General features: G+C 38.9%; 1 protein-coding gene across 2 annotated transcripts; it reads left to right on the top strand.

Annotated features, from left to right (window-relative positions):
• The first annotated feature begins 7,984 nt into the window (after positions 1 to 7,984).
• On the top strand, positions 7,985 to 12,387 carry LOC119524253 (serine/threonine-protein kinase PRP4 homolog). Of its 2 annotated transcripts, none has more exons than XM_037822890.1 (2): positions 7,985 to 11,161; positions 11,494 to 12,387. In XM_037822890.1, exon 1 carries the CDS (start codon positions 8,058 to 8,060, stop codon positions 11,085 to 11,087), a length of 3,030 nt encoding a protein of 1,009 aa, XP_037678818.1. In that variant the 5' UTR covers positions 7,985 to 8,057; the 3' UTR covers positions 11,088 to 11,161; positions 11,494 to 12,387. The 2 variants fall into 2 exon arrangements, with proteins under 2 accessions (XP_037678818.1, XP_037678817.1); XM_037822889.1 differs by having other exon boundaries at positions 7,985 to 11,625; positions 12,140 to 12,185.
• Positions 12,388 to 23,373: the final 10,986 nt, after the last annotated feature.

The following is a 23,373-nucleotide window of genomic DNA, read 5'->3' as shown; positions in this document are numbered from 1 at the left end:
TCTGGTAGTTTGCATTTCAGCAGCTTTAGCAAACCAGAACAAGAAGGAACAATGAACAACTGTACACCAACAGTACAGATGAAGAAGGAGGGGCCATCATATCTCCTCTGCCTGTTGTTTCCAAAGGAGGCTCCTGTGTTCCTTGGGCTCATAGGCAACTGAATTTCTAATCAGAAGGAGACTCAGAACTGCAGAGGTGACTCTTGCCTGAGGTGTCCTCCTGCCAGCCACCAGCCACCAGCCCTGCTCATCTGCTCTGTGGGCCATGGGTGATGTTAACATTACATGAGCAGCCATTTAGGTGGAAGAGATGGATGCATGACAGATGTCATGGGAAGAGCCAGTAAATAGAGGGTGAGTTAAGTAGTTGGAGGTGAGTTAAGTAGTTAAGTAGATGAAATAGACAAATTCCCAGAAACACACAAACTACCTAGCACTGATTCAAGAAAAATAGAGGATCTCAACAGATCAATAGCTAGTACAGAGATTGAATTAATAATCAAAAAACCTCCTAACAAAGAAAAGCCCATGACCAGATGGCTTCACAGGTCAATTCCACCAATCATTCCAAGAAGAATTAACACCAATACTGCCAAAACTCTTCCAAAAATTTGAAGAGGAGGGAAGACTACCTAACTCACTCTATGAGGCCAACATTACCCTAATATCAAAACCAAAGAAAGATACCACAAGAAAATAAAATGACAGACCAATATCCTTTATGAATTTAGATGCAAAACTCCTAAAAAAATACTAGCAAACCAAATTCAACAGCACAGTAAAGAATTATACACAATGATCAAGTGGGATTTATCCTGATGTGCAATGGTGGTACAACATAAGAAAATCAATTAATGTAATACACTACATTAACAGAATGAAGGGAAAAAAACTGCATGATCATCTCAAGTGATGCAGAAAAGGCATTTAACAAAATCCAGCAACCTTCTTGATAAAACACTTAGAAAATTAGAAATAGAAGGAAACTTTATCAACATGTGTGATGATCTGTATCCCTGAGAAGTATATTCTTAAAGTTAATCCATTCCTGTGGGTGTGGATCCATTGTAAGCAGGATCTTTTAGTGAGTAGGATCTTGAGTTAAGATGTGACCCACCTCATTCAAGGTGGGCCTTAATCCTCTTACTGGAGTCCTTTGAAGAGAATGAAATTCAGACAAAAAGAGAGAAAGCCACTAAACCAAGAAGCTGAAAGCAACAAAACCTGGAAGAGAAGGGAGAGACCAGCAGACATGTCCCTTGCCATATAGCAAAGGACTCCAGGGTTTCTGGCAGCCAGTCTTCAGGGAGAAAGCATCACTTGATGATGTCTTGATTTGGACATTTTTCTCAGCCTCAAAATGGTAAGCTTGAAAAAAAAAATGGTAAGCTTGTAAGCTAATAAATTCCCAAAAAGTCGATATATTTTATGGTGTCTACTTTTGGCAGCTTAGCAAACTAGAACAACATGATAAATGGTGTATATATGGAAAAACATCAGTAACATCGTACTCAATGGTGAACTACCAAAAGCTTTCCTTCTAAGATCAGGAACAAGACAAGGATTCCCACTGACACCACTATTATTCAACATTGTGCTGGAAGTTTAAGCCAGAGAAATTACACAACAAAAAGAAATAAAAGGCATCCAAGTTGGAAAGCAAAAATAAAAAAAATTCCCTATATGCAGAGGACCTGATCCTATATACTGAGAAATCCTGTAAAACTCACAACAAAGCTACTAGAGCCAGTAAAATAATTCAGCAAATCATTGGGGTACAAGATTGACACACATCTGAATCTCATATAAAACTGAACTCAAATGGACCATAGATTTAAATGTAAAACATAAACTACAAAACTTTTAGAAGAAAATATATGACAAAATGTTTGGGACTTAGGGTTATTAGACATGACACTGTATGCATGATCCACAAAAGAAAATAAAATTAAAGGCTTTTACTATGTAAAAGACACTGTTAAGAAGAAAAGTCTAGCAAGAGACTGGGAAGAAATAATTATAAACCACATATCCAACAAAGACTCATCTAGCATATATAAAGAGCTCTTGAATCTCAATAGTTAAAAAGACAAGCAATCCAAGTATAAAACAGGTAAAAAAAAAAAAAGACATGAACAGATATTTACTTCACTAAAGAGGATATACAGACAGCAAATATGCACACAAAAAGGTGTTCAATAGCATTAGTCACTAGGGAAATGCAAATTAAAATGACAATGGAGCAGCAGTGGGAGGCCCAATCCTTGCCTGAAGAGCAACTGCAGACTGGGACATCCCCAGGAGTCTTCTGTCCCAAGTACAGATGGGGACACAGCCCAATACTGAGCCAGATATTGGCTGGTGAAGTGAAAACATGGGATCCTTTAGTTTGAGCCTCACTACACCCCCAGTCATATGCCACTGGGTGCCACTGTTTCAACTGCTTCAGAGGAGGATCTTGCAAAGAGCCAAAACAGCCTGCCTTCCTAGGGCTGAGGGGAATAGGTAGTCAAAGAGTGCCACCTGCTGGGCAGGCCAGAAAGTACAGCCTGGTGACAAGAAAGGAAACAAAAGGGCTTTTTGTAGTCTTTTCAGACCCTGTCTCAGGGGCCATTGGATCTGGTCTATGCCCCCTGCATGGGTAACTGGCCCTGTTTAGGCTGGGAAATACTGATTATCCAACTGTCAAAGAAGAGCCTTAATACAAACCCAATCAACAAAAAAATCCTAGACAAGAGAGAAAAACTGACCTACAGAATAAACCCATTAAGATAATCAGATGATCAGATATCAGCAAAAAAATCACAAGGCATACTAAAATGCATGAAGATATTACCCACGAAAAGGAACAAACTAAAAAGTTGGAGGAGACACAGAATTTTGAACTAATCAAAGATGTTCAAACAACTCTCCTAAACAAATTCAATGAGATCGTTAAAGAGATAAATGATATTAAGAAGACAGCAGGTGAGCAAAAAGAATTTAAAAGAATACATAGAGAGGTTGGGCAAAATGGCGGCATAGAGAGGAGTGGAAGCTAAGTAGTCCCTCTGGAACAACTACAAAAAACCAGAAACAACTAGTAAATAATCCAGAATAACTGCGGGGAGACAAACAAGACCATCCACTCATCATACACCAACCTGAACTGGGAGGTACGCTCAAGCACACAGCATAAAATCTGTACGTAAAACCTGTGGATCTAAGTTGCAAGACCCCCTCCCCCATGGCCCGAGCTGCAAAGCCTCGTGGTGCCAGAGACAAGCTCTCTCACAGCAAGCAAATATAGCTCAGCTGAGCTCCAACTGGGGTTTTAAGTAGCGAGTGTGAACTGCTCCCTACAGGTATGAATCCCCCCAAAACAGACAGAGGCTTTGGGTGATAACTGACCTTGGAGAGCTGGAGGGTCGCCTTGGACTGGGTCTGAAGCGGACTATCTGTTTCTTTTTTGGCTCAGTGGAGAAAGCCCCAGTCATTTTCAGTTTCCAGGGCTGTGACTCGGGGAAGGGTGGAGACAGCACAAGCAGAGAGCAAGACCATTGAAATGCTAATGACCTCCACCTGGGGGGTCTGTCTTCTCTAGGAGGAAAGGGGTGGGGCCCTTTCCATTCAGAACCAGACCCCAGAGCCTGGGGGAACACGGCCATACCTCCTCACACCAGTCAAGAATTACAGGCTAACAGGCGTCACCTGCTGGGCACAAAAGCACAGTGACCCGAGGTATCACAGGGTGGAGCAATTTTCTAAGACACACCCACAGGGAAACCAGATACTGAATATTTCTTCCCTCTGAGACCTGATCCTGTTCTGGTCTGGGAAAACCTGATTTGGCTAACCAAGGAAACCATGCCTAGACAACAGAAAATTACAACCTACACTAAGAAAAACAAAGTTACGGCCCAGTCAAAGGAACAAACGGACACTTCAACTGAGATACAGAAATTTAAACAACTAATGCTAAATCAAATCAAAAAGTTTAGAGAAGATATTGCAAAAGAGATAGAGGCTGTAAAGGAAACACTGGGCATATATACAGCAGAAATCAAAAGTTCAATAAAACAACTAGTAGAATCTATGGAAATGAAAGGCACAACACAAGGGATGAAAGACACAATGGAAACATACAACAGCAGATCTCAAGAGGCAGAAGAAAACACTCAGGAACTGGAGAACAAAACACCTGAAAGCCTACACACAAAGGAGCAGATGGAGAAAAGAATGAAAAAAATATGAGCAACGTCTCCAGGAACTCAAGGATGAAACAAAGTACAATGTACATATCATTGGTGTCCCAGAAGGAGAAGAGAAGGGAAAGGGGGCAGAAGCAATAATAGAGGAAATAATTAATGAAAATTTCCCATCTCTTATGAAAGACATAAAATTACAGATCCAAGAAGCGCAGCATACTCCAAACAGAAAAGATATGAATAGGCCTACGCCAAGACACTTAATAATCAGATTATCAAATGTCAAAGATAAAGAGAGAATCCTGAAAGCAGCAAGAGAAAAGCGATCCATCACATACAAAGAAAGCTTGATAAGACTATGTGCGGATCTCTCAGCAGAAACCATGGAGGCAAGAAGGAAGTGGTGTGATATATTTAAGATACTGAAAGAGAAAAACCACCAACCAAGAATCCTGTATCCAGCAAAGCTGTCCTTCAAATATGAGGGAGAGCTCAAAATATTTTCTGACAAACAGACAATGAGAGACTTTGTGAACAAGACACCTGCCCTACAGGAAATACTAAAGGGAGCACTACAGGGTGATAGAGGACAGGAGTGTGTGGTTTGGAACACAATTTTGGGAGATGGTAGCACAACAATGTAAGTACACTGAACAAAGGTAACTATGAATACAGTTGAGAGAGGAAGGTGGGGAGCATGTGAGACACCACAAGAAAGGAGGAAAGATAAAGACTGGGACTATGTAACTTGGTGAAATCTAGAGTATTCAACAATTGTGATAAAATGTACAAATATGTTGTTTTACGAGGGAGAACAAGCAAATGTCAACCTTGCAAGGTGTTAAAAATGGGGAGGCATTGGGGGAGGGATGCAATCAGCATAAACTAGAGACTGTAACTAACATAATCATTGTATTATGCTTCCTTTACTGTAACAAAGGTGATATACCAAGGTAAATGCAGATAAGAGGCGGGGATAGGGAAGGCATGTTAGACGCTTGACATTGGTGGTATTGTCTGATTCTTTATTCTACTTTGATTTAAGGTTATTTTTCCCTTTGCTGCTTCCTAGCTGTCATTTTTTTTCCTCTTTCTTTTGCCTCTCTACCTTCTTTGACTCTCCCTCCTGCCTTGTGGAAGAAATGTAGATGCCCTTATATAGATAGTAGTGAAGGTGGTGAACACATAAGTATATGACCATACAGAGAACCACTGATTATTTACTTAGGATGGAATGTATGGTGAGTGAACAAAACCATATTTAAAAAAATGGGTTGATGACAAAACCTTGAGGGCAATATAGTGAGTGAAATAAGCCAGACACATAAGGACAATTATTGCAGGGTCTCACTGATAGGAACTAATTATAATATGTAAACTCATAGACATGAAATATAAGGTACCAAAATATAGGACGAGGCTTAAGAATTGGGAGTGGTTGCTTAGCATGAGCAGAATGTTCAATTAGGATGAACTTAAATGTTTGGAAATGAACAGGGGTATTGGTAGCAAGATGTGAAAATAACCAACAGTGCCGAATGGTGTGTGAATGAGGAGGAAAGGGGAAGCTCAGAGTCATATATGTCACCAGAAGGAAAGTTGGAGGTCAAAAGATGGCAATATATAAAACTGAATCCTATGCTGGGCAATGTCCATGATCAACTGTACAAATATTAGAAATCACTTCCATGAACCAGAACAAATGTATGACAATACAATTAGAAGTTAATACTAGAGGGGCATATAGGGAAGAAATATATACCTATTGCAAACTATATACTACAGTTAGTAGTATTTCAACATTTTTTCATAAACAGTAACAAATGTACTATACCAATACTACGAGTCAACAATTGAGGGGGGTTGGTTAGGGATGGGGAGGATTAGAGTTTCCTTTTCTTTTTTTCTTTTTCATCTTTCACTTTATTTCTTATCTGGAGCAATGAAAAGTTTCTAAAAATTGAACAAAAATTAAGTGTGGTGATGGATGCACAGCTGTATGAAGGTACCAGGGGCAACTGATTGTACACTTTGGATCTTTGGATAATTGTATGGTATCTGAACAATCTAAATAAAAATGAAAAAAAAATACGTAGAAAAATAACATCTAAGAAATGGAAGACACTATAGATGAAATTAAAAATCCACTAGAGACACACAATAGCAGATTTTTTGTATTTTTTTAAATTTCATTTATCAAAAAAAATTTAAAAAAAACATTTCAAACGAAACAAAGGAATAAGTGAAACAAATATCCTAAAATAACTACATTGCTTCTGATATATTCCAAACATACCCCAAGAAAATTAACAAACTATTGTCATTCCTGAGCATTCCCATATCACAATAGCAGATTTGAGGAGGCAGAAGAAAGGATCAGCAAGGTAGAAGACAGAGCATCCTAATTCAAACAGACAAAAGAACAGATTGAGAAAAGAATGGAAAAATTTGAGCAGGGTCTCAGGGAAATGATAAAAACACAAAGCACACCAACTCCCCAGTCAAAAGACACAGATTGGCATAATGGATTAAAAATATGATCCATCTATATACTGTTTACAAGAGACTCATTTGAGATCCTAACACACATATAGGTTGAAAGTGAAAGGATAGAAAAACACATTCAATGCAAGCAGCAATCAAAAAAAAAAAAAAAGCTGGGATAGCTATATAAGACAAATAGGCTTTAAATGCAAAACAGTTATGAGACAAAAAAGACATTATGTGTTAATAAAAGGGACAACTCATGAAGGGGAAATTACAATCATAAATATCTATGCACCTAATCAAGGTGTCCCAAAGTACATGAGGCAAAGACTAGCAAACTGAAGGGAATAATAGATATCTACACAATAATAGTTGGAGACTTCAACACACCACTCTCTTCAATAGATAGAACATGTAATGAAGCTGAAAATAAAAAACAAATGGAGAACTGGAAAATACACAAATATATGGAGGTTAAACAACATGCTCTTAATCAGTGGGTCAAAGAAGAAATTGCAAGAGAAATCAGTAAATATCTTGAGATGAATAAAAATAAGAGCACAACATATCAAACCAAGTGGGTTTTATTCCAGGTATGCAAGGGTGGTTCAACACAAGCAAATCAATTAATGTAATACAACACATTAACAACTTAAAACCACATTATCATCTCAATTGACACAGAAATGGCATTTGAAAAGATTCAGCATTCTTTCATGATAAAGCACTTCAAAAGGTAGGAATTGAAGGAAACTTCCTTAACATGATAAAGGGCATATATGAAAAACTCACAGCTAACAACCTACTCAATGGTGAGAGACTGGAAGCTTTCCCTCTAAGTTCAGGAATGAGAAAAGGATGCCCACTGTTACCACTGTAGTTCAACATTGTGCTAGAAGCTGTAGCTAGAGCAATTAGGCAGATAAATAAATAAATAAATAGATAGATAAATAAATAAATAAATAAATAAGTGTCATCCAAATTAGGAAGAAAGAAGTAAACCTGTCACTATTTGCAGATGATATGATCCTGTATTTAGAAAATCCTGGAAAAAATGACAACAAAGCTACTTGAGCTAATAGTTCAGCAAAGCGGCAGAATATAAGATCAACACATAAAAACCAATGGTGTTTCAATACATTAGTAATGAATTATCCAAGGAGGTAATCAAGAAAAAATTCCATTGACAATAGCAACAAAAAGAATCAAATATCTAGGAATAAGATTAACCGAGGATATAAAAGACCTATATTCAGAAAACTACAAAACATTTCTAAAAGAAGTCAAAGAAGCCTGTTTTCTCTCGTCTGCCACTGCTACCGTCAGCTGCACCGCCCGGGAAGCCGCCGCCGCCGTCGCTGCCGCGGAATCAGGAAGTTCAAGATGGCCGCCACGGAGCCCGCGTCCCTGCGGGAACAGCCAGAGATAGAAGATGTTGATATTTCTGAAAAGAGTGTAAATGAAGAAAATGGAGAAGTATCAGAAGACCAATCTCAAAATAAGCACAGTCGTCACAAAAAAAAGAAACATAAACATAGAAGTAAACATAAGAAACATAAACATTCCTCAGAAGAAGACAAGGATAAAAAACATAAACATAAGCATAAACATAAGAAACACAAAAGAAAAGAGGTTATTGATGCTTCTGACAAAGAAGGTATGTCTCCAGCAAAAAGAACTAAACTTGATGATTTAGCTTTGCTAGAAGACTTGGAAAAACAGAGAGCCTTGATCAAAGCTGAACTTGATAATGAGTTAATGGAAGGAAAGGTCCAATCTGGGATGGGGCTAATATTACAAGGTTATGAGTCTGGCTCTGAAGAAGAAGGAGAGATTCATGAAAAGGCAAGAAACGGAAATAGGTCTAGTACTAGAACTTCAGGTACAAAGGGGAAACTTGAAATTGTGGACACTAAAAATAGTACAAAAAAACGAAGTAAAAGCAGATCCAAAGAACGGACTAGACATAGGTCTGACAAAAAGAAAAGTAAGGGAGGTATTGAAATAGTTAAAGAGAAAACAACTAGAAGCAAGTCTAAGGAGAGGAAAAAGTCCAAAAGTCCATCCAAAAGAAGTAAGTCTCAAGATCAAGCAAGAAAATCAAAATCTCCCACCCTTAGAAGGCGGTCTCAAGAGAAAATTGGGAAGGCCAGATCTCCTACAGATGATAAGATTAAAATAGAAGATAAAAGTAAATCAAAAGATAGAAAAAAATCTCCAGTTATGAATGAAAGTAGAAATCGTGATCGGAGCAAAAAGTCCAGATCTCCAGTTGATTTGAGAGGTAAATCCAAAGACAGAAGGTCACGGTCCAAAGAGAGGAAATCAAAACGGTCTGAAATTGATAAAGAAAAGAAGCCAATTAAATCTCCCTCTAAGGATGCTTCTTCTGGAAAGGAAAATAGGTCACCCAGTAGAAGACCTGGTCGTAGTCCTAAAAGGAGGAGTTTATCTCCGAAACAACGTGATAAGTCAAGAAGAAGTAGAACTCCACTTTTAAATGATAGGCGATCTAAGCAGAGCAAGTCACCTTCTCGAACTCTTTCCCCTGGGAGAAGAGCCAAGAGCCGGTCCTTAGAAAGAAAACGAAGAGAACCAGAAAGGAGGCGGCTTTCTTCTCCAAGGACACGACCTCGTGATGATATCCTCAGTAGACGTGAAAGATCAAAAGATGCCAGCCCAATCAATAGGTGGTCTCCAACCCGAAGGAGAGCAAGCAGATCTCCCATTCGGAGGAGATCTCGTTCCCCGCTCAGACGAAGTAGGTCTCCAAGAAGAAGAAGCAGGTCTCCCCGAAGAAGAGACCGAGGTCGGAGGAGCAGATCGCACTTGAGGAGGCGGTCTCGATCACGGGGTGGTCGTAGACGGAGGAGCAGAAGCAAAGTAAAGGAGGATAAATTTAAAGGAAGTCTTTCTGAAGGAATGAAAGTTGAGCAAGAATCTTCATCCGATGATAACCTTGAAGACTTTGATGTTGAGGAAGAAGATGAAGAAGCCCTAATAGAACAGAGACGAATACAAAGGCAGGCAATTGTTCAGAAATACAAATATCTTGCTGAGGACAGCAATATGTCTGTGCCATCTGAACCAAGCAGTCCCCAGAGCAGTACTCGAACACGATCACCTTCTCCAGATGACATTCTAGAACGGGTAGCTGCTGATGTTAAAGAGTATGAACGGGAAAATATGGATACATTTGAGGCCTCGGTAAAAGCTAAGCATAATCTCATGACAGTTGAACAAAATAATGGTTCATCTCAGAAGAAGCTTTTGGCACCTGACATGTTTACAGAATCTGATGATATGTTTGCTGCGTATTTCGATAGTGCGCGTCTTCGGGCTGCTGGCATTGGAAAAGATTTCAAAGAGAATCCTAACCTCAGGGATAACTGGACTGATGCAGAAGGCTATTACCGTGTGAACATAGGCGAAGTCCTAGATAAGCGTTACAATGTGTATGGCTACACTGGTCAAGGCGTATTCAGTAATGTTGTACGCGCAAGAGATAATGCAAGGGCCAACCAGGAAGTGGCTGTAAAGATCATCAGAAACAATGAACTTATGCAAAAAACTGGCTTAAAAGAACTAGAATTCTTGAAGAAACTTAATGATGCTGATCCTGATGACAAATTTCATTGTCTGCGACTCTTCAGGCACTTTTATCACAAACAGCATCTGTGTCTTGTATTTGAGCCTCTCAGTATGAATTTACGAGAGGTGTTAAAAAAATATGGTAAGGATGTTGGTCTTCATATTAAAGCTGTAAGATCCTATAGTCAGCAATTGTTCTTGGCATTGAAACTCCTTAAAAGATGCAATATCCTCCATGCAGATATCAAGCCAGACAATATCCTGGTCAATGAATCAAAAACTATTTTAAAGCTCTGTGATTTTGGGTCAGCGTCTCATGTTGCAGACAATGACATAACGCCCTATCTTGTCAGTAGATTTTATCGGGCTCCTGAAATCATTATAGGTAAAAGCTATGACTATGGTATAGATATGTGGTCTGTAGGTTGTACCTTGTATGAACTCTATACTGGAAAAATCTTATTCCCTGGCAAGACCAATAACCATATGTTGAAGCTCGCCATGGATCTCAAAGGAAAGATGCCAAATAAGATGATTCGGAAAGGTGTATTCAAAGACCAACATTTTGATCAAAATCTCAACTTCATGTACATAGAAGTTGATAAAGTTACAGAGAGGGAGAAAGTTACTGTCATGAGCACCATTAATCCAACTAAGGACCTGTTGGCTGACCTGATTGGGTGCCAGCGACTTCCCGAAGACCAGCGTAAAAAAGTTCACCAGCTGAAGGACTTGTTGGACCAGATCCTAATGTTGGACCCCGCTAAGCGAATTAGTATCAACCAGGCCCTACAGCATGCCTTCATCCAGGAAAAAATTTAAACGAGATAAAGAAGCTCCAAGGGTTTGAGTAATTAAATACAAAGACTGAAGAAATTTCACAGCAGTTTATTAATGTATATAAACTTATAAATATTTCTCCAGCAAATTTGAGGAAGCATGATATATTTGATTTAACGCCAAGGGTGATATTTCTTTTAGAAATGTTAGTTAATCTGTTTTGTGTCTTACGTGAAATTTCAGAACTGTAGAGCGCTTTTAATTGCCAAGACTGCACAGAATTACAGTGCTAATGTATATGGTTGCAGTTCACATAAAAGACAAAAGCACCTGTTATAAAATGCATAGTAATACTGGGTGGTTGATTTGTTTTTAGCAGACTTGGCTTCATTTTGGTCTTCAGATAAAATGGCCAGCATAAATGCTGTTTATATTCACGTTTTCCTAGGTTGTGTGTGCAGGCCACAGCAGCATGCCCTTGGTGTAGTCAGTGCCGAAAGGGGTCTGTTCCTTCTTGAGCCTGCCTGCAGGGACGGTCTCCTTTTAAAGCAGGTTGTGTACAGCATTCAGTACACTGAAGGTAAGCTAAACCATCAACATCACTGGTGTTTTAAGATGTTACTTTACTGAAACAATTGACAAAGGAGGGATATTAGCTTTGTAGCAGAATTCCCTGCATGTGTGATAATTGATCTTGTTTTATTTTTTGGCATTTGCAACTGTGGCATAGTTACAACTTCTGTTTTGTTCATCACATTTAAAATTTGAGGAGGATGCGCTTGATGGATAGAGCGCCTTCAGTGTACTGTTTCTTATTAACTTTAATTTTTTTAAATCAACTTGCTATAGACTTTATATACATTTTGTTAAATACAGTTCTTAGTGACATAGAAACAATGTGTAGTTTTCATTTACTAATTACAAATGTTGAGGCCTAATTCTGAAAGTCCTCATATTTAAAGGTTAGATAGACAACATAATGAAATTTTTAACTATTTGTATGTCATTTTAAAAGTGTACTGCTTTATGGTAAAAGTGTTTTTTCATTTGTTCATTGTTTTCATTATTTGTGATCATGTTGTCTTTCAATACAGGCATAAACCTTCCACTCTTGAACAAAGCAGCTGCTTTTTAAAAGCGGTAATTGCTTCTTTACCTTTTATTTCTTTTGTAAATGAAGCTTTTCATTAAGAATGTGACTTTAAAGTGTTGTCTATTGCATAAAACAGTTGACACTCACTTATTGTAAAGTGAAGATTGTTCTACTGCATGTAAAGTGGACCATGCAGATTTCTGTATGTTTTCAGTATGCATCATTAGATAATAAAGTCTTTTGTGAACAAGGAAAAAAAAAAAAAAAAAAAAAAAAAAAGAAGTCAAAGAGACCTAAATCAATGGAAAGACATTCCATATTCACAGATTGGAAGGGTAAATTACATTAAGATGTCAATTCTACTCAAATTGATCTACAGATTCAATACAATAGCAATCAAAATTCCAACAGACTACTTTGCAGAAATGGAAATGCTAATTATCAATTTTATTTGGAAGATCAGGGGCCTCAAATAGTCAAAATCATCATGAAAAAGAAAAATGACTTTAAAGCATATTATAAAGCCACAGTGGTCAAAACTGCGTGGTATGCAAAGGAGAGGCTAGGCCTCCCTATAAGTGTGCCTAAGAGCCTCTTCCTGAATGCCTCTTTGTTTCTCAGATGTGACCCTCTCTCTCTAGCTAAGCCAACTTGGCAGGTGAAATCACTGCCCTCCCCCCTACGTGGGATCAGACACCCAGGGGAGTGAATCTTCCTGGCAACGTGGAATATGACTCCCAGAGAGGAATGTAGACCTGGCATCATGGATAGAGATCATCTTCTTGACCAAAAGGGAGAAATGAAAGGAAATGAAATAAGCTTCAGTGGCAGAGATTCCAAAACGAGCCAAGAGGTCACTCTGGTGGGCACTCTTATGCCCAATATAGACAACCCTTTTTAGGTTCTAAAGAATTGGGGTAGCTGGTGGTGGATACCTGAAACTATCAAACTACAACCCAGAACCCATGAATCTCGAAGACAGTTGTATAAAAATGTAGCTTATGAGGGGTGACAATGGGATTGGGAAAGCCATAAGGACCACACTCCACTTTGTCTAGTTTATGGATGGATGAGTAGAAAAATAGGGGAAGGAAACAAACAGACAAAGGTACCCAGTGTTCTTTTTTACTTCAATTGCTCTTTTTCACTCTAATTATTATTCTTGTTATTTTTGTGCGTGTGGTAATGAAGGTGTCAGGGATTAATTTTGGTGATGAATGCACAACTATGTAATGGTACTGTGAACAATCGAAAGTACAATTTGTTTTGTATGACTGCGCGCTATATGAATATATCTCAATAAAATGATGATAAAAAAAAAAAATAGGGGAAGGAAACAAACAGACAAAGGTACCCAGTGTTCTTTTTTACTTCAATTGCTCTTTTTCACTCTAATTATTATTCTTGTTATTTTTGTGCGTGTGGTAATGAAGGTGTCAGGGATTAATTTTGGTGATGAATGCACAACTATGTAATGGTACTGTGAACAATCAAATGTATGATTTGTTTTGTATGACTGCGTGGTATGTGAATATATCTCAATAAAATGAATATTAAAAAAACTGCATGGTACTGGCATAAAGATAGACATATCAGTCAATGGAATCAAATTGAGAGTTCAGAAATAGACTATCAGATCTATGGTCAATTGATTTTTTATGTATTTTTATTGTGAACTTCGACATATATACATAACAGTATTAATTTTCAAAGTATGATTCAACAAGTAATTAGAAAGCAAATTTCAAAGAATGTTATGGGTTACAGTTCCACAATTTCAGTGATTTCCATTATTGTAAAATATAACATTTATACAGAAATGTGTTAACTTTCAAAGTACAACTCAACAAGCAGTTATATAGGTAATTTCAAAAAAATGTTGAGTTACAGTTCCAGAGTTTCAGTTCTTTCCTTATTGTGAAATACAGGATATGTATAGAAAGGTGCTAACTTTCAAAGCACAATTCAACAAATAGCTATAGAGCAAATTTCAAAGAACGTTATAGGTTACAGTTCTACCATTTCAGTTATTTCCTTCTAGCTATTCTAATACCCTAGCATCTAAAAAAGTATATATATATATGTTTATATAAAGTTTCAATATTCATAATCCTTTGTTAAATCCTATCTTGTCTGTTGCTACCCCTTTCTCTTTAATCACTTTCTCAATCTTTAGGGGTGTCTAGGCAGTGAACACCCTAACTTGTTCATATTGAAAGGAAGTGTAGACACTATGGGGAAGGGGCTGCATCTGATTGTTGTTCTTAAAGAGGCTGTTGCCTCTGGGTTTTAGGACTTGTCTGACATAGGAATACTCATGTGGATTTAAGTTTCTGAGAGATAAACTTAGTGAGAGAATCTTTTACAGAATCTTAGGTAGGGACCTAGGTATTTGGGAACTACTTTTGGTAAGGGCTTGGCGTACTGTGGCCATTTGGGATGCCTAGCTGGAGCTTAAATAGGAGAAACCTCCAGGACAGCCTCTCAACTCTATTTGGGATCTGTCAGCCACTGTGACCTCAGCTTGTTACCTTTCTTTTTTTCCCCTTTTGGTCAGGTAGGTGTTTTCAATCCCTCACTGCCAGGGCCAGGCTCATTCCTGGTAATCATGTCCCACGTAGCCAGGGAGATTCATTCCCCTGGGAGTCATGTCCCTCATTGGGGGGAGGTTAATAAATTTATTTGCTGAGTTGGGCTTAGAGAGGAGAAAGGCCACATCTGAGCAACAAAAGAGGTTCTCTGGAGGTGCCTCTTAGGCACAATTATAGTAAGGCTTAGCTTCCTGTTCTAGTTTGCTAATGCTGCCAGAATGCAAAACACCAGAAATGGATCAGATTTTATAAAGGGGGTTTATTTGGTTACAAAATTACAGTCTTAAGGCCATAAAGTGTCCAAGGTAACACATCAGCAATTGGGTACCTTCACTGGAGGATGGCCAATGGCATCCGGAAAACCCGTTAGCTGGGAAGGCATGTGGCTGGCGTCTGCTCCAAAGTTCTGGTTTCAAAATGGTTTTCTCCCAGGACCTTCCTCTCTAGGCTGCAGTTCCTCAAGAATGTCACTCTCAGTTGCTCTTGGGGTGTTTGTCCTCTCTTGGCTTCTCCAGAGAAAGAGTCTGCTTTCAACGGTTGTCTTCAAAATGTCTCTGTAAACTGCAGTTCTTCTCAGCTTCTGTGCATTCTTCAAAGAGTCCCTCTTGGCTGTAGCAAGCTCACTCCTTCTATCTGAGCTTATATAGTGCTGTAGTAATTTAATTCAGACCCACACTGAATGGGTGGGGCAACATCTTCATGGAAATTATCCAACCAAAGGTCTTGTCCACAGTTGATTGAATCACATCTCCATGGAAACACCCAAAGGATTCCAAAATCTAATCAACACTAATATGTCTGCCCACACAAGATTGCATCAAAGATAATAGTGTTTTGGGGGACATAGTATATCCAAACTGGCACAGGAGGTCAGGTCTAACACAGCAGACAGAGGTGATCACATTCCAAGTTACTCATAACCAATACATTTATGTATCAGCCAGAGTATAATCTATTTATGTCTCATGGAGGGAGTATGAGTTAATCCTGGTGCCATTTGCCCAGATGCACCCTTCTAGGTCTCAAGGTCTGTGAGAAGCTGACTTTGTCATCAATAGTTTGAATGGTGAATATGCAATCAGAACAAAGGGAACTGGGTGTTCTTGGATTTCATTTAGGGTTTAGTAAAGCCTGGAAGAGCATGGAATTGTGGAGAGGGTACCAACTTGGAAGTCCAACAGACCTGGGTTTACAACCTGACCCTGCCACAGACCCTAGCTGTATGTTTCTTAACTTCTCTGAGTCTGTTTCTTCAGCTCTGAAGTGGCAACAGTGGTACTTTGCAAATAAGGCTATTATGAAAACTAAAAGAGATCAAGAAGGGAAAGCACCTGGCCCATGGTACAAATGCCATTTGCATTGTTTTGCTGTCCACTGATTCTGATGAATACTGACTCTGAAGAAAATCTGCCTCAATAGAGGCTGCAATACTAATGTCTTCCAGAAACCGTAGCTCTTTTGCTTGGACAATACTGGACAATTACTTATGGAATCTTCTCTGATTCCCTTAAAAAAATAGGAAAGAAACTGCAGAACTTTGGTTGTGGAGCAAGTGGAGTGTGGCAGTGAGTCTAGGCCAAGGTTTATAAACCTCTGTCCTAGGAAGAGGTTTGCCAGCTTCCCTTTCCTGGTGTTCCTAGTGTAAGTAATGCTTGGAAGATCAGTCTGAAATGATAATTCATAGAAAATACAATTGGCAGCAATTACTGGCTCTGACTCACTGTGTACCCTCCTGCAGTTGTTACCATGGTTTCAAGGGTGAATTTTTCTCCCCTCTGTTCCCCCTGCCCTCTCTTTAGTTAATTTGTCACTCTACTCCACAGACTCCTCCATCGTTTGCCTCCATAGACCACATACTGGTTCAGACTTAACCCGGCATGGAAGTTGGCATTTTTGTTATTTGTTTTTCAAATGTTTATTGCCTTTTTCTTTCCTGAATAAAAATTTAATGCATGTTATTTGATATTCACAGACAGTGTAAACAGGAGAAAATGGAAGTTATACAGAAAGTCACATTCTAGAATGAACACAATTTTACCATATTTACCTCCCCATCTTTTTTGATGCATTGAAACCCCCATTGGACCTATGCCTATCCTTTTCTTCTTGGAGTTGTTGGCCTGCAGGCACTGCTTTGGGCAAATTTAGCCATTTACACAGGCTTGCTTATTATTTTTGTGGCTGTTATTATCTTCTGGAATGCACAGTGCTCTCACAATATTCCAAGCACCAAAGCATTTGCTAAGCATATCAGTCATTTAATCTGGCTCTTCATTCAGACTGGAACTCTGGTTTACTTTATACCCCATCTGCAACTGCCATAGCCAGTGGTAACAGGAAAAGTCTCTTTCCAATGAAATACCAGAAGTAAATGCACCTCCTGGGCCTCCTGGCCCGATGAATGTGAGGCTACCCTGCCATTGTCAATACTCGTTCTCACCTCCCAGCTGGGCCTGGAAACTTAGTATCAGGGATGGAACACACCTCAAAAGTGGAGCAAGCTCCCGAATGCCTCTTTGTTGCTCAGATGTGGCCCTGTCTCTCTAGCTAAGCCAACTTGAAAGGTGAAATCACTGCCCTCCCCCCTACGTGGGATCAGACACCCAGGGGAGTGAATCTCCCTGGCAACGTGGAATATGACTCCCGGGGAGGAATGTAGACCTGGCATCATGGGACGGAGAACATCTTCTTGACCAAAAGGGGGATGTGAAAGGAAATGAAATAAGCTTCAGTGGCAGAGAGAATCCAAAAGGAGCCGAGAAGTCACTCTGGTGGGCACTCTTACGCACACTTTAGACAACCCTTTATAGGTTCTAAAGAATTGGGGTAGCTGGTGGTGGATACCTGAAACTATCAAACTACAACCCAGAACCCATGAATCTCGAAGACAGTTGTATAAAAATGTAGCTTATGAGGGGTGACAAGGGGATTGGGAAAGCCATAAGGACCACACTCCACTTTGTCTAGTTTATGGATGGATGAGTAGAAAAATAGGGGAAGGAAACAAACAGACAAAGGTACCCAGTGTTCTTTTTTACTTCAATTGCTCTTTTTCACTCTAATTATTATTCTTGTTATTCTTGTGTGTGTGCTAATGAAGGTGTCAGGGATTGATTGGGGTGATGAATGTACAACTATGTAATGGTACTGTGAACAATCAAAAGTACGATTTGTTTTGTATGACTGCGCGCTATATGAATATATCTCAATAAAATGAAGATTAAAAAAAAAAAAAAGACATAATGCTGAGCAAAATAAGCCAGGCACAAAAAGAGAGATATTGTATGTTACCACTAATGTGAATTCTGTGAAAAATGTACAATGTTTTATACTGTAGAATGTAGGGGACCTAGAGATACCAATTAGTGGAGGGGGAATGATAATCTAATAAGAACAGATAAACTATGGAGGGTAATCTCAATGTTATGGGAATGCTCAGGAATGATTATGGTTTGTAAACTTTCTTGGATATAGTAAGATCATGTTGGAAGCAATAGAGTTATTTTAGGTTTTTTTTTTCTCTAATTCCTTTGTTTTCTTAGGGGTTGTTAATTTTCTTGGGGTATCGTAGGAACATGTTGGAAGCAATGTAGTTATTTTAGATTATGTGTTTTTCTTACTCCTCTGTTTGGACATGGTTTATTAATTTTCTTAGGGTATGGTAGGAACATATTGGAAGCAAAGTAGTTATTTTAGGTTATTTGTTTTCCTTAATCCATTGCTTTGTTTGAAATGTTGTGGGGTTTTTTTGGTTGTTGTTTGCCTGTTTATTTTTAATTTTTTGATAAACAAAGTTAAAAAATTGAAAAAAAATCAGTAGAAAAATGGGAGTAAAAACTAAATGACAAATAGGGTGGGATGGGGGGATGGTTTGGGTATTCTCTTTTCACTTTTATTTTTTATTCTTATTCTGATTTTTTCTGATGTAAGGAAAATGTTCAGAAATAGATTGTGGTGATGAATGCATAACTATATGATCATACTGTGAACAGTTGATTGTATACCATGGATGACTGTATGGTTTGTGAATATATTTCAATAAAACTGAATTAAAAAAAAAAGAAAAAAAGTGGAGCAAGCAATTATTTCCTTAGCACTGGGTGCATTCCCCAGAGTTGATCACTGTGCTGGTTTGAATCCGTTATGTACCCCAGAAAAGCCTATTTTCTTTTAATCCAGTCTTGTGGGGGCAGAGCTTTTGTGGGTGGGACCTTCTGATGAGGTTGTTTCCATGGAGATGTGATCCACCCAATTCAAGGTGAGTCTTAATCCTTTACTGGAGTCCTTTAACAGAAACAGAAATGCCCTGGGAGAAACAAGCAGAGAAGCTGAGGCAAAAACACAGAGACATTTTGGAGAAAGCCTCAGAAACCAGAAGCTAAACCCAGGAGAGGCCCAGCAGACTCTGGCCATGTGACTTCTCATGTGACAGAGGAATCATCCCAAATGCTATCGGCCTTTCCTCAGAGAAGGTATCTTACTCTTGATGCCTTAATTGGACATCTGCATGGCCTTAGAACTGTAAATTTGTGAACGAATAAACCCCCATTGTAAAAGCCAATCCATTTCTGCTATTTTGCATTCCGGCAGCTTAATAAACCAAAACAATCACCTCCAATCTGAAACAAGGAATGCCTAAGATGTTTCCAGAGGTCACATTGGAGTGACATGAGGGGGACTGCTTGTTATGTCTGAATTGTGAATGAGCACAATCTCAGAAATACCTCCAAAGCTGACGCCCTGGTTTGGCTATGCAGCATCCCCAAGTCTCCTAGGGTTGTGTGGCGGTTTGGAGATATGTACCCCAGGAAAAAAAAACATTCTCTGCAATAGAACTTTTTTGTGGCTGTTCAAGTATTTTATTTCTTATTTTAAATTACATTTTCTGAGTTTTTTTTATAAAGAAGTGAAAAATGTCATGTTCCAGTTTGCTAAAGCTGACAAAATGCAAAATACCAGTAATGGATTGACTTTTAAAACTGGGGGTTTATCAGTTTGCAAATTGACATTTCTAAGGCCATGAAAATGTCCCAATTAAGGCATCGGTAGGACACTACCATCTCTGAGGAAAGGCAGATGGCATCTGGGGTTCCTCTGTTACATGGGAAGGCACATGGCCAGATTCTGCTAGGCCTCTCCCGGGGTGAGCTTCTTGTTTCCGTTGCTTTCTTCAAAATATTTCTGGGCTTCTGTCTTAGCTTTTCTCTCTCAGCTCCCGTGCATTCTTGCTTGTTTCTCCCAGGGCATTTCTCTCTAAGCATCTGGGGTTCCTCTCTTGGCTTCTCCAGGGCAAACTATGGATTTCATCTCTTAGCTTCTCTCCTGGTTCTGGTTTCAATGGCTGTCTCCAAAATGTCTCTGGGCATTACCTCTCTATGTGTCCTTTTGGTTTCTTCAAATTGTCTCTGCCTTTTAATCCTCTCATAGAGGATGCCAGTAAAGATGATTAAGACCCATCTTGAATGGGTGGGGTACTAACTCCATGGAAACAATGTAATAAAAAAATCCCACCCACAATAGCTCTGCCCCCACAAGAGTGGATTAAAAGAATATAGTCTTCTATGTGTATATAACAGATCCAAACCAGCACATGCCACAAACTGCTTTGTCTTCCACAAACTGCCCTGTTTGCCACAAAGTCATACACCGTAAAGTAAAATACAACTAACTGAATTCATCCATGTTTCCCCCAATCCAATGTGACTTTTAGATGTTTTTCCATATACTTTATTCTTATTCATTTATGCAGATTAGGGAAAACGGATTTATATTGGGTTGTTCTCTTCTTAAAAGTTACCTTCTATATAACACCCCTCCTTTCCAGCAAAGCCAGTGCTAAAGTGAACAATTATGTAGCGTACTATTTCAGGGGCCCAAAGTAATCTGTAACCTTAATTTCCCAAATATCAATTTCAAATTTCTGCCAATATAAACAAAAAGACTCAAATGGCCAAAAATCATACAGTTAGCAGGAAGCAAAATGCATGAGATGAAGATTATTTAACTAGAACTTTATTATTTCTGCTTTTTCCCCAAGCTACAGGCACTCTTTGGACTGGCATTAAACATACACAACTACAGAGTTTAGATTTTCTCAGGAACATAATTACATAAAAAATACATAGATTCTAAGCCTTTTCATAGTTTAATTGACTCTTAAATATTTTGAGGGGAGGGGAATCTCAAGCATTTGGTGTTAAGAAACTGGTATTATATAAATGAACTGCTATATGTACAATTAAATCTTGAAGAAACCTAAAGAAGTTTTTTCTTCTCTAAAAGTACAATGCAGATATGCATGAAAATCACTGTTCATATAGAGAAAGGATGGATTCAATCTCCTTTGTACAATTGTAAGCTATGCTAAATGGAAAATAAAGGAAAACAAAACAAACAAACAAAAAACTTGACACTGACAATCATTTAAAGGAAAAAAGAACTAATCTAGAAAAATGTTGAAGAACAAGAATATGTCCTCTTAAGGAGAGAAGTGTTATCCAATGCAAAAATGAGAACTATAGATTTGAAAAACACTCATTTTTCTTTCTCTTAAACTACAAACAAAACAATGGTGGAAGAAGGGAGTCAAGGCCATTTAGAATTGAGGCAGGCGTATACAAAAATGGAACAGAGTACAGTGATTTCACCTCATGAAGGAAATGACTGAAATGCAATTTCACAGGTCTTCATGTCTATAGTAAAATATATTATGCCAAAAAATCAATGCACAATTATCAAAAATACAGAGTTTGGATTTTTCTTCTTAGATTTATAATAAACTACCAAACCTCTGTTTGATGCATTTACTTTTACAAGCCTTCTCTGTTTAGCAGCACATGCTATACAAGTGCATACATACTGGTATTTTACCATGAGAATCATACATCTCATCTTGAACTAGTGATTTGCCTTTCACCCACCTTATATACGTTTTATTTCCATCATAAGAAACTTAAGACCTTTCTTAGAAAGCTTTGAAAGAGTTTTTAATCAACATATTACATTAAAAAGAATCTTGATTTTTAAATGGATCTTTTTAGTACTGTGGCATGATGGATTTAATTTAATAGTTGAAGCATAAAGAGAGTAATTATTTATTCTGTTTAAACTTATTCATGGCTATAGGAAATTGATTGATTTTTTAAAATATAGCCAAAATGAGATTGTGTAGTTATGAGCAGTTAAATACTAGAAAAGAGTGAATGGATAAATAAGATGATTTTTCAGCAGTGGCCATTCATTATTTTGCTTTTAGGAACTTGGAAGAAATCATCTTTTCTGAGTTTCAAATACTCTGGTAATTCTAGCCATTTCTTAGCTTCCTCAATATCACCCTGAATAGCTGAAGTAAGTGACTCTAAAAAATCAAAGTTCTTTTCTGGTCCGAGGTAGCCAATGTTGGCCACATTGAGGATTTCCCCATAGAAGTCCTCTTGGTAGACATGCATAATGTGAGATCCCATGGACTTTTTTCTATTCTTATAGTATGGGTTCCATCCTATGCCCACCACATCTCAACTTCCAACACTGGCCCCACCATAATAAATGCCAGTGGCTATATAGCTAGAAGATTATCTACTACTTGTTCAGGAAAATTAGCAGTGGGGATGCCCAGCTGCTTGGAGCTGCAACCCAAGCCCTGCACTGGGCAAGTGCCTCATGACACCACCTGCTTGCGGCACCAGTCTGGCCTAGTCTGTGCTTCCAGCGGGGTTGCCATCTAGGCAGTGTCCTGACCCTCCCAGACCAGACACCTGATATGGGAGGGAGCTCAGCTGGTCTGTAGGGCACACAATGGGCCTAGTGGCTCTGATGACAGGCTTCAGCGGGTCCCTCGCATTGCTGATTCAACAGAAGCTAGAAGATTGCATCTAAGCCCCCTGGAACAGCAGTGGTGGCCCGTAAGTAGGACCTTTTGATGCTGTTTCTTCAGTTAAGTTGTGGCCCACCTCAATCAAGATGGGCCTTAATCTTATTACTGGAGTCCTTTACAAGTGGAATGAAATTCAGACAGTGAGAGGGAAAGCCACAGGAAGCAAGAAGCTGAACGTAAACAGAACCCAGAAGACAAGGGAAAGGCCAGGAGAGGTCACTATGAGCATTGCCATGAGACAGAGGAGCCCAGGACCAAGGATTGCAGGCAGCCTAGCTGGCCCCAGAATGCCTGTCTTTGGAAAGAAAGTATCCCGTTGATGACTCCTTGATTTGGACTTTCTTTTAGCCTCAAAACCATGAGCTAATAAATTCCCATGGTTTAAGCTGACCCATTGCATGGTATTTGCTTGAGCAGCCAAGGAAACTATAACAGGTTGTATCCAAAAACTGAACTCTGAGCTGGAGAACATACATAGTCTGGCTGGTGGTGGCAAGTTGGGACAGCTATCGACTCCTGGAGTGGAGGAAGAGCCCTGATATTATATACAAATTACACTGGGGCGGGGGTGGCGTGCATAAGGGGAGAAAGTGTGAGGTACAAATTCAAAAAGCATTCACTTTAAGCTAACACTAAGAATAAGCTACCCATTGTTTAACGTGCTTTACAGAATATAAACTTGTTTAATTCTATTAACACCCTATAAGTAAGTACTATTTTACAGATGATGAAACTGAGCCAGAGACAGGTGAGGTAGCTTCCCTAAGGTCA

This window comes from Choloepus didactylus, chromosome Y (assembly GCF_015220235.1).
Source record: "Choloepus didactylus isolate mChoDid1 chromosome Y, mChoDid1.pri, whole genome shotgun sequence".
Taxonomy (NCBI): domain Eukaryota; kingdom Metazoa; phylum Chordata; class Mammalia; order Pilosa; family Megalonychidae; genus Choloepus; species Choloepus didactylus.
This window is presented reverse-complemented; position numbering and strand designations above follow the sequence as displayed.

Excerpts from the sequence above, each read along its gene's own strand:
- LOC119524253 (XM_037822890.1), top strand. The coding sequence starts at position 8,058 with ATGGCCGCCACGGAGCCCGCGTCCCTGCGGGAACAGCCAGAGATAGAA.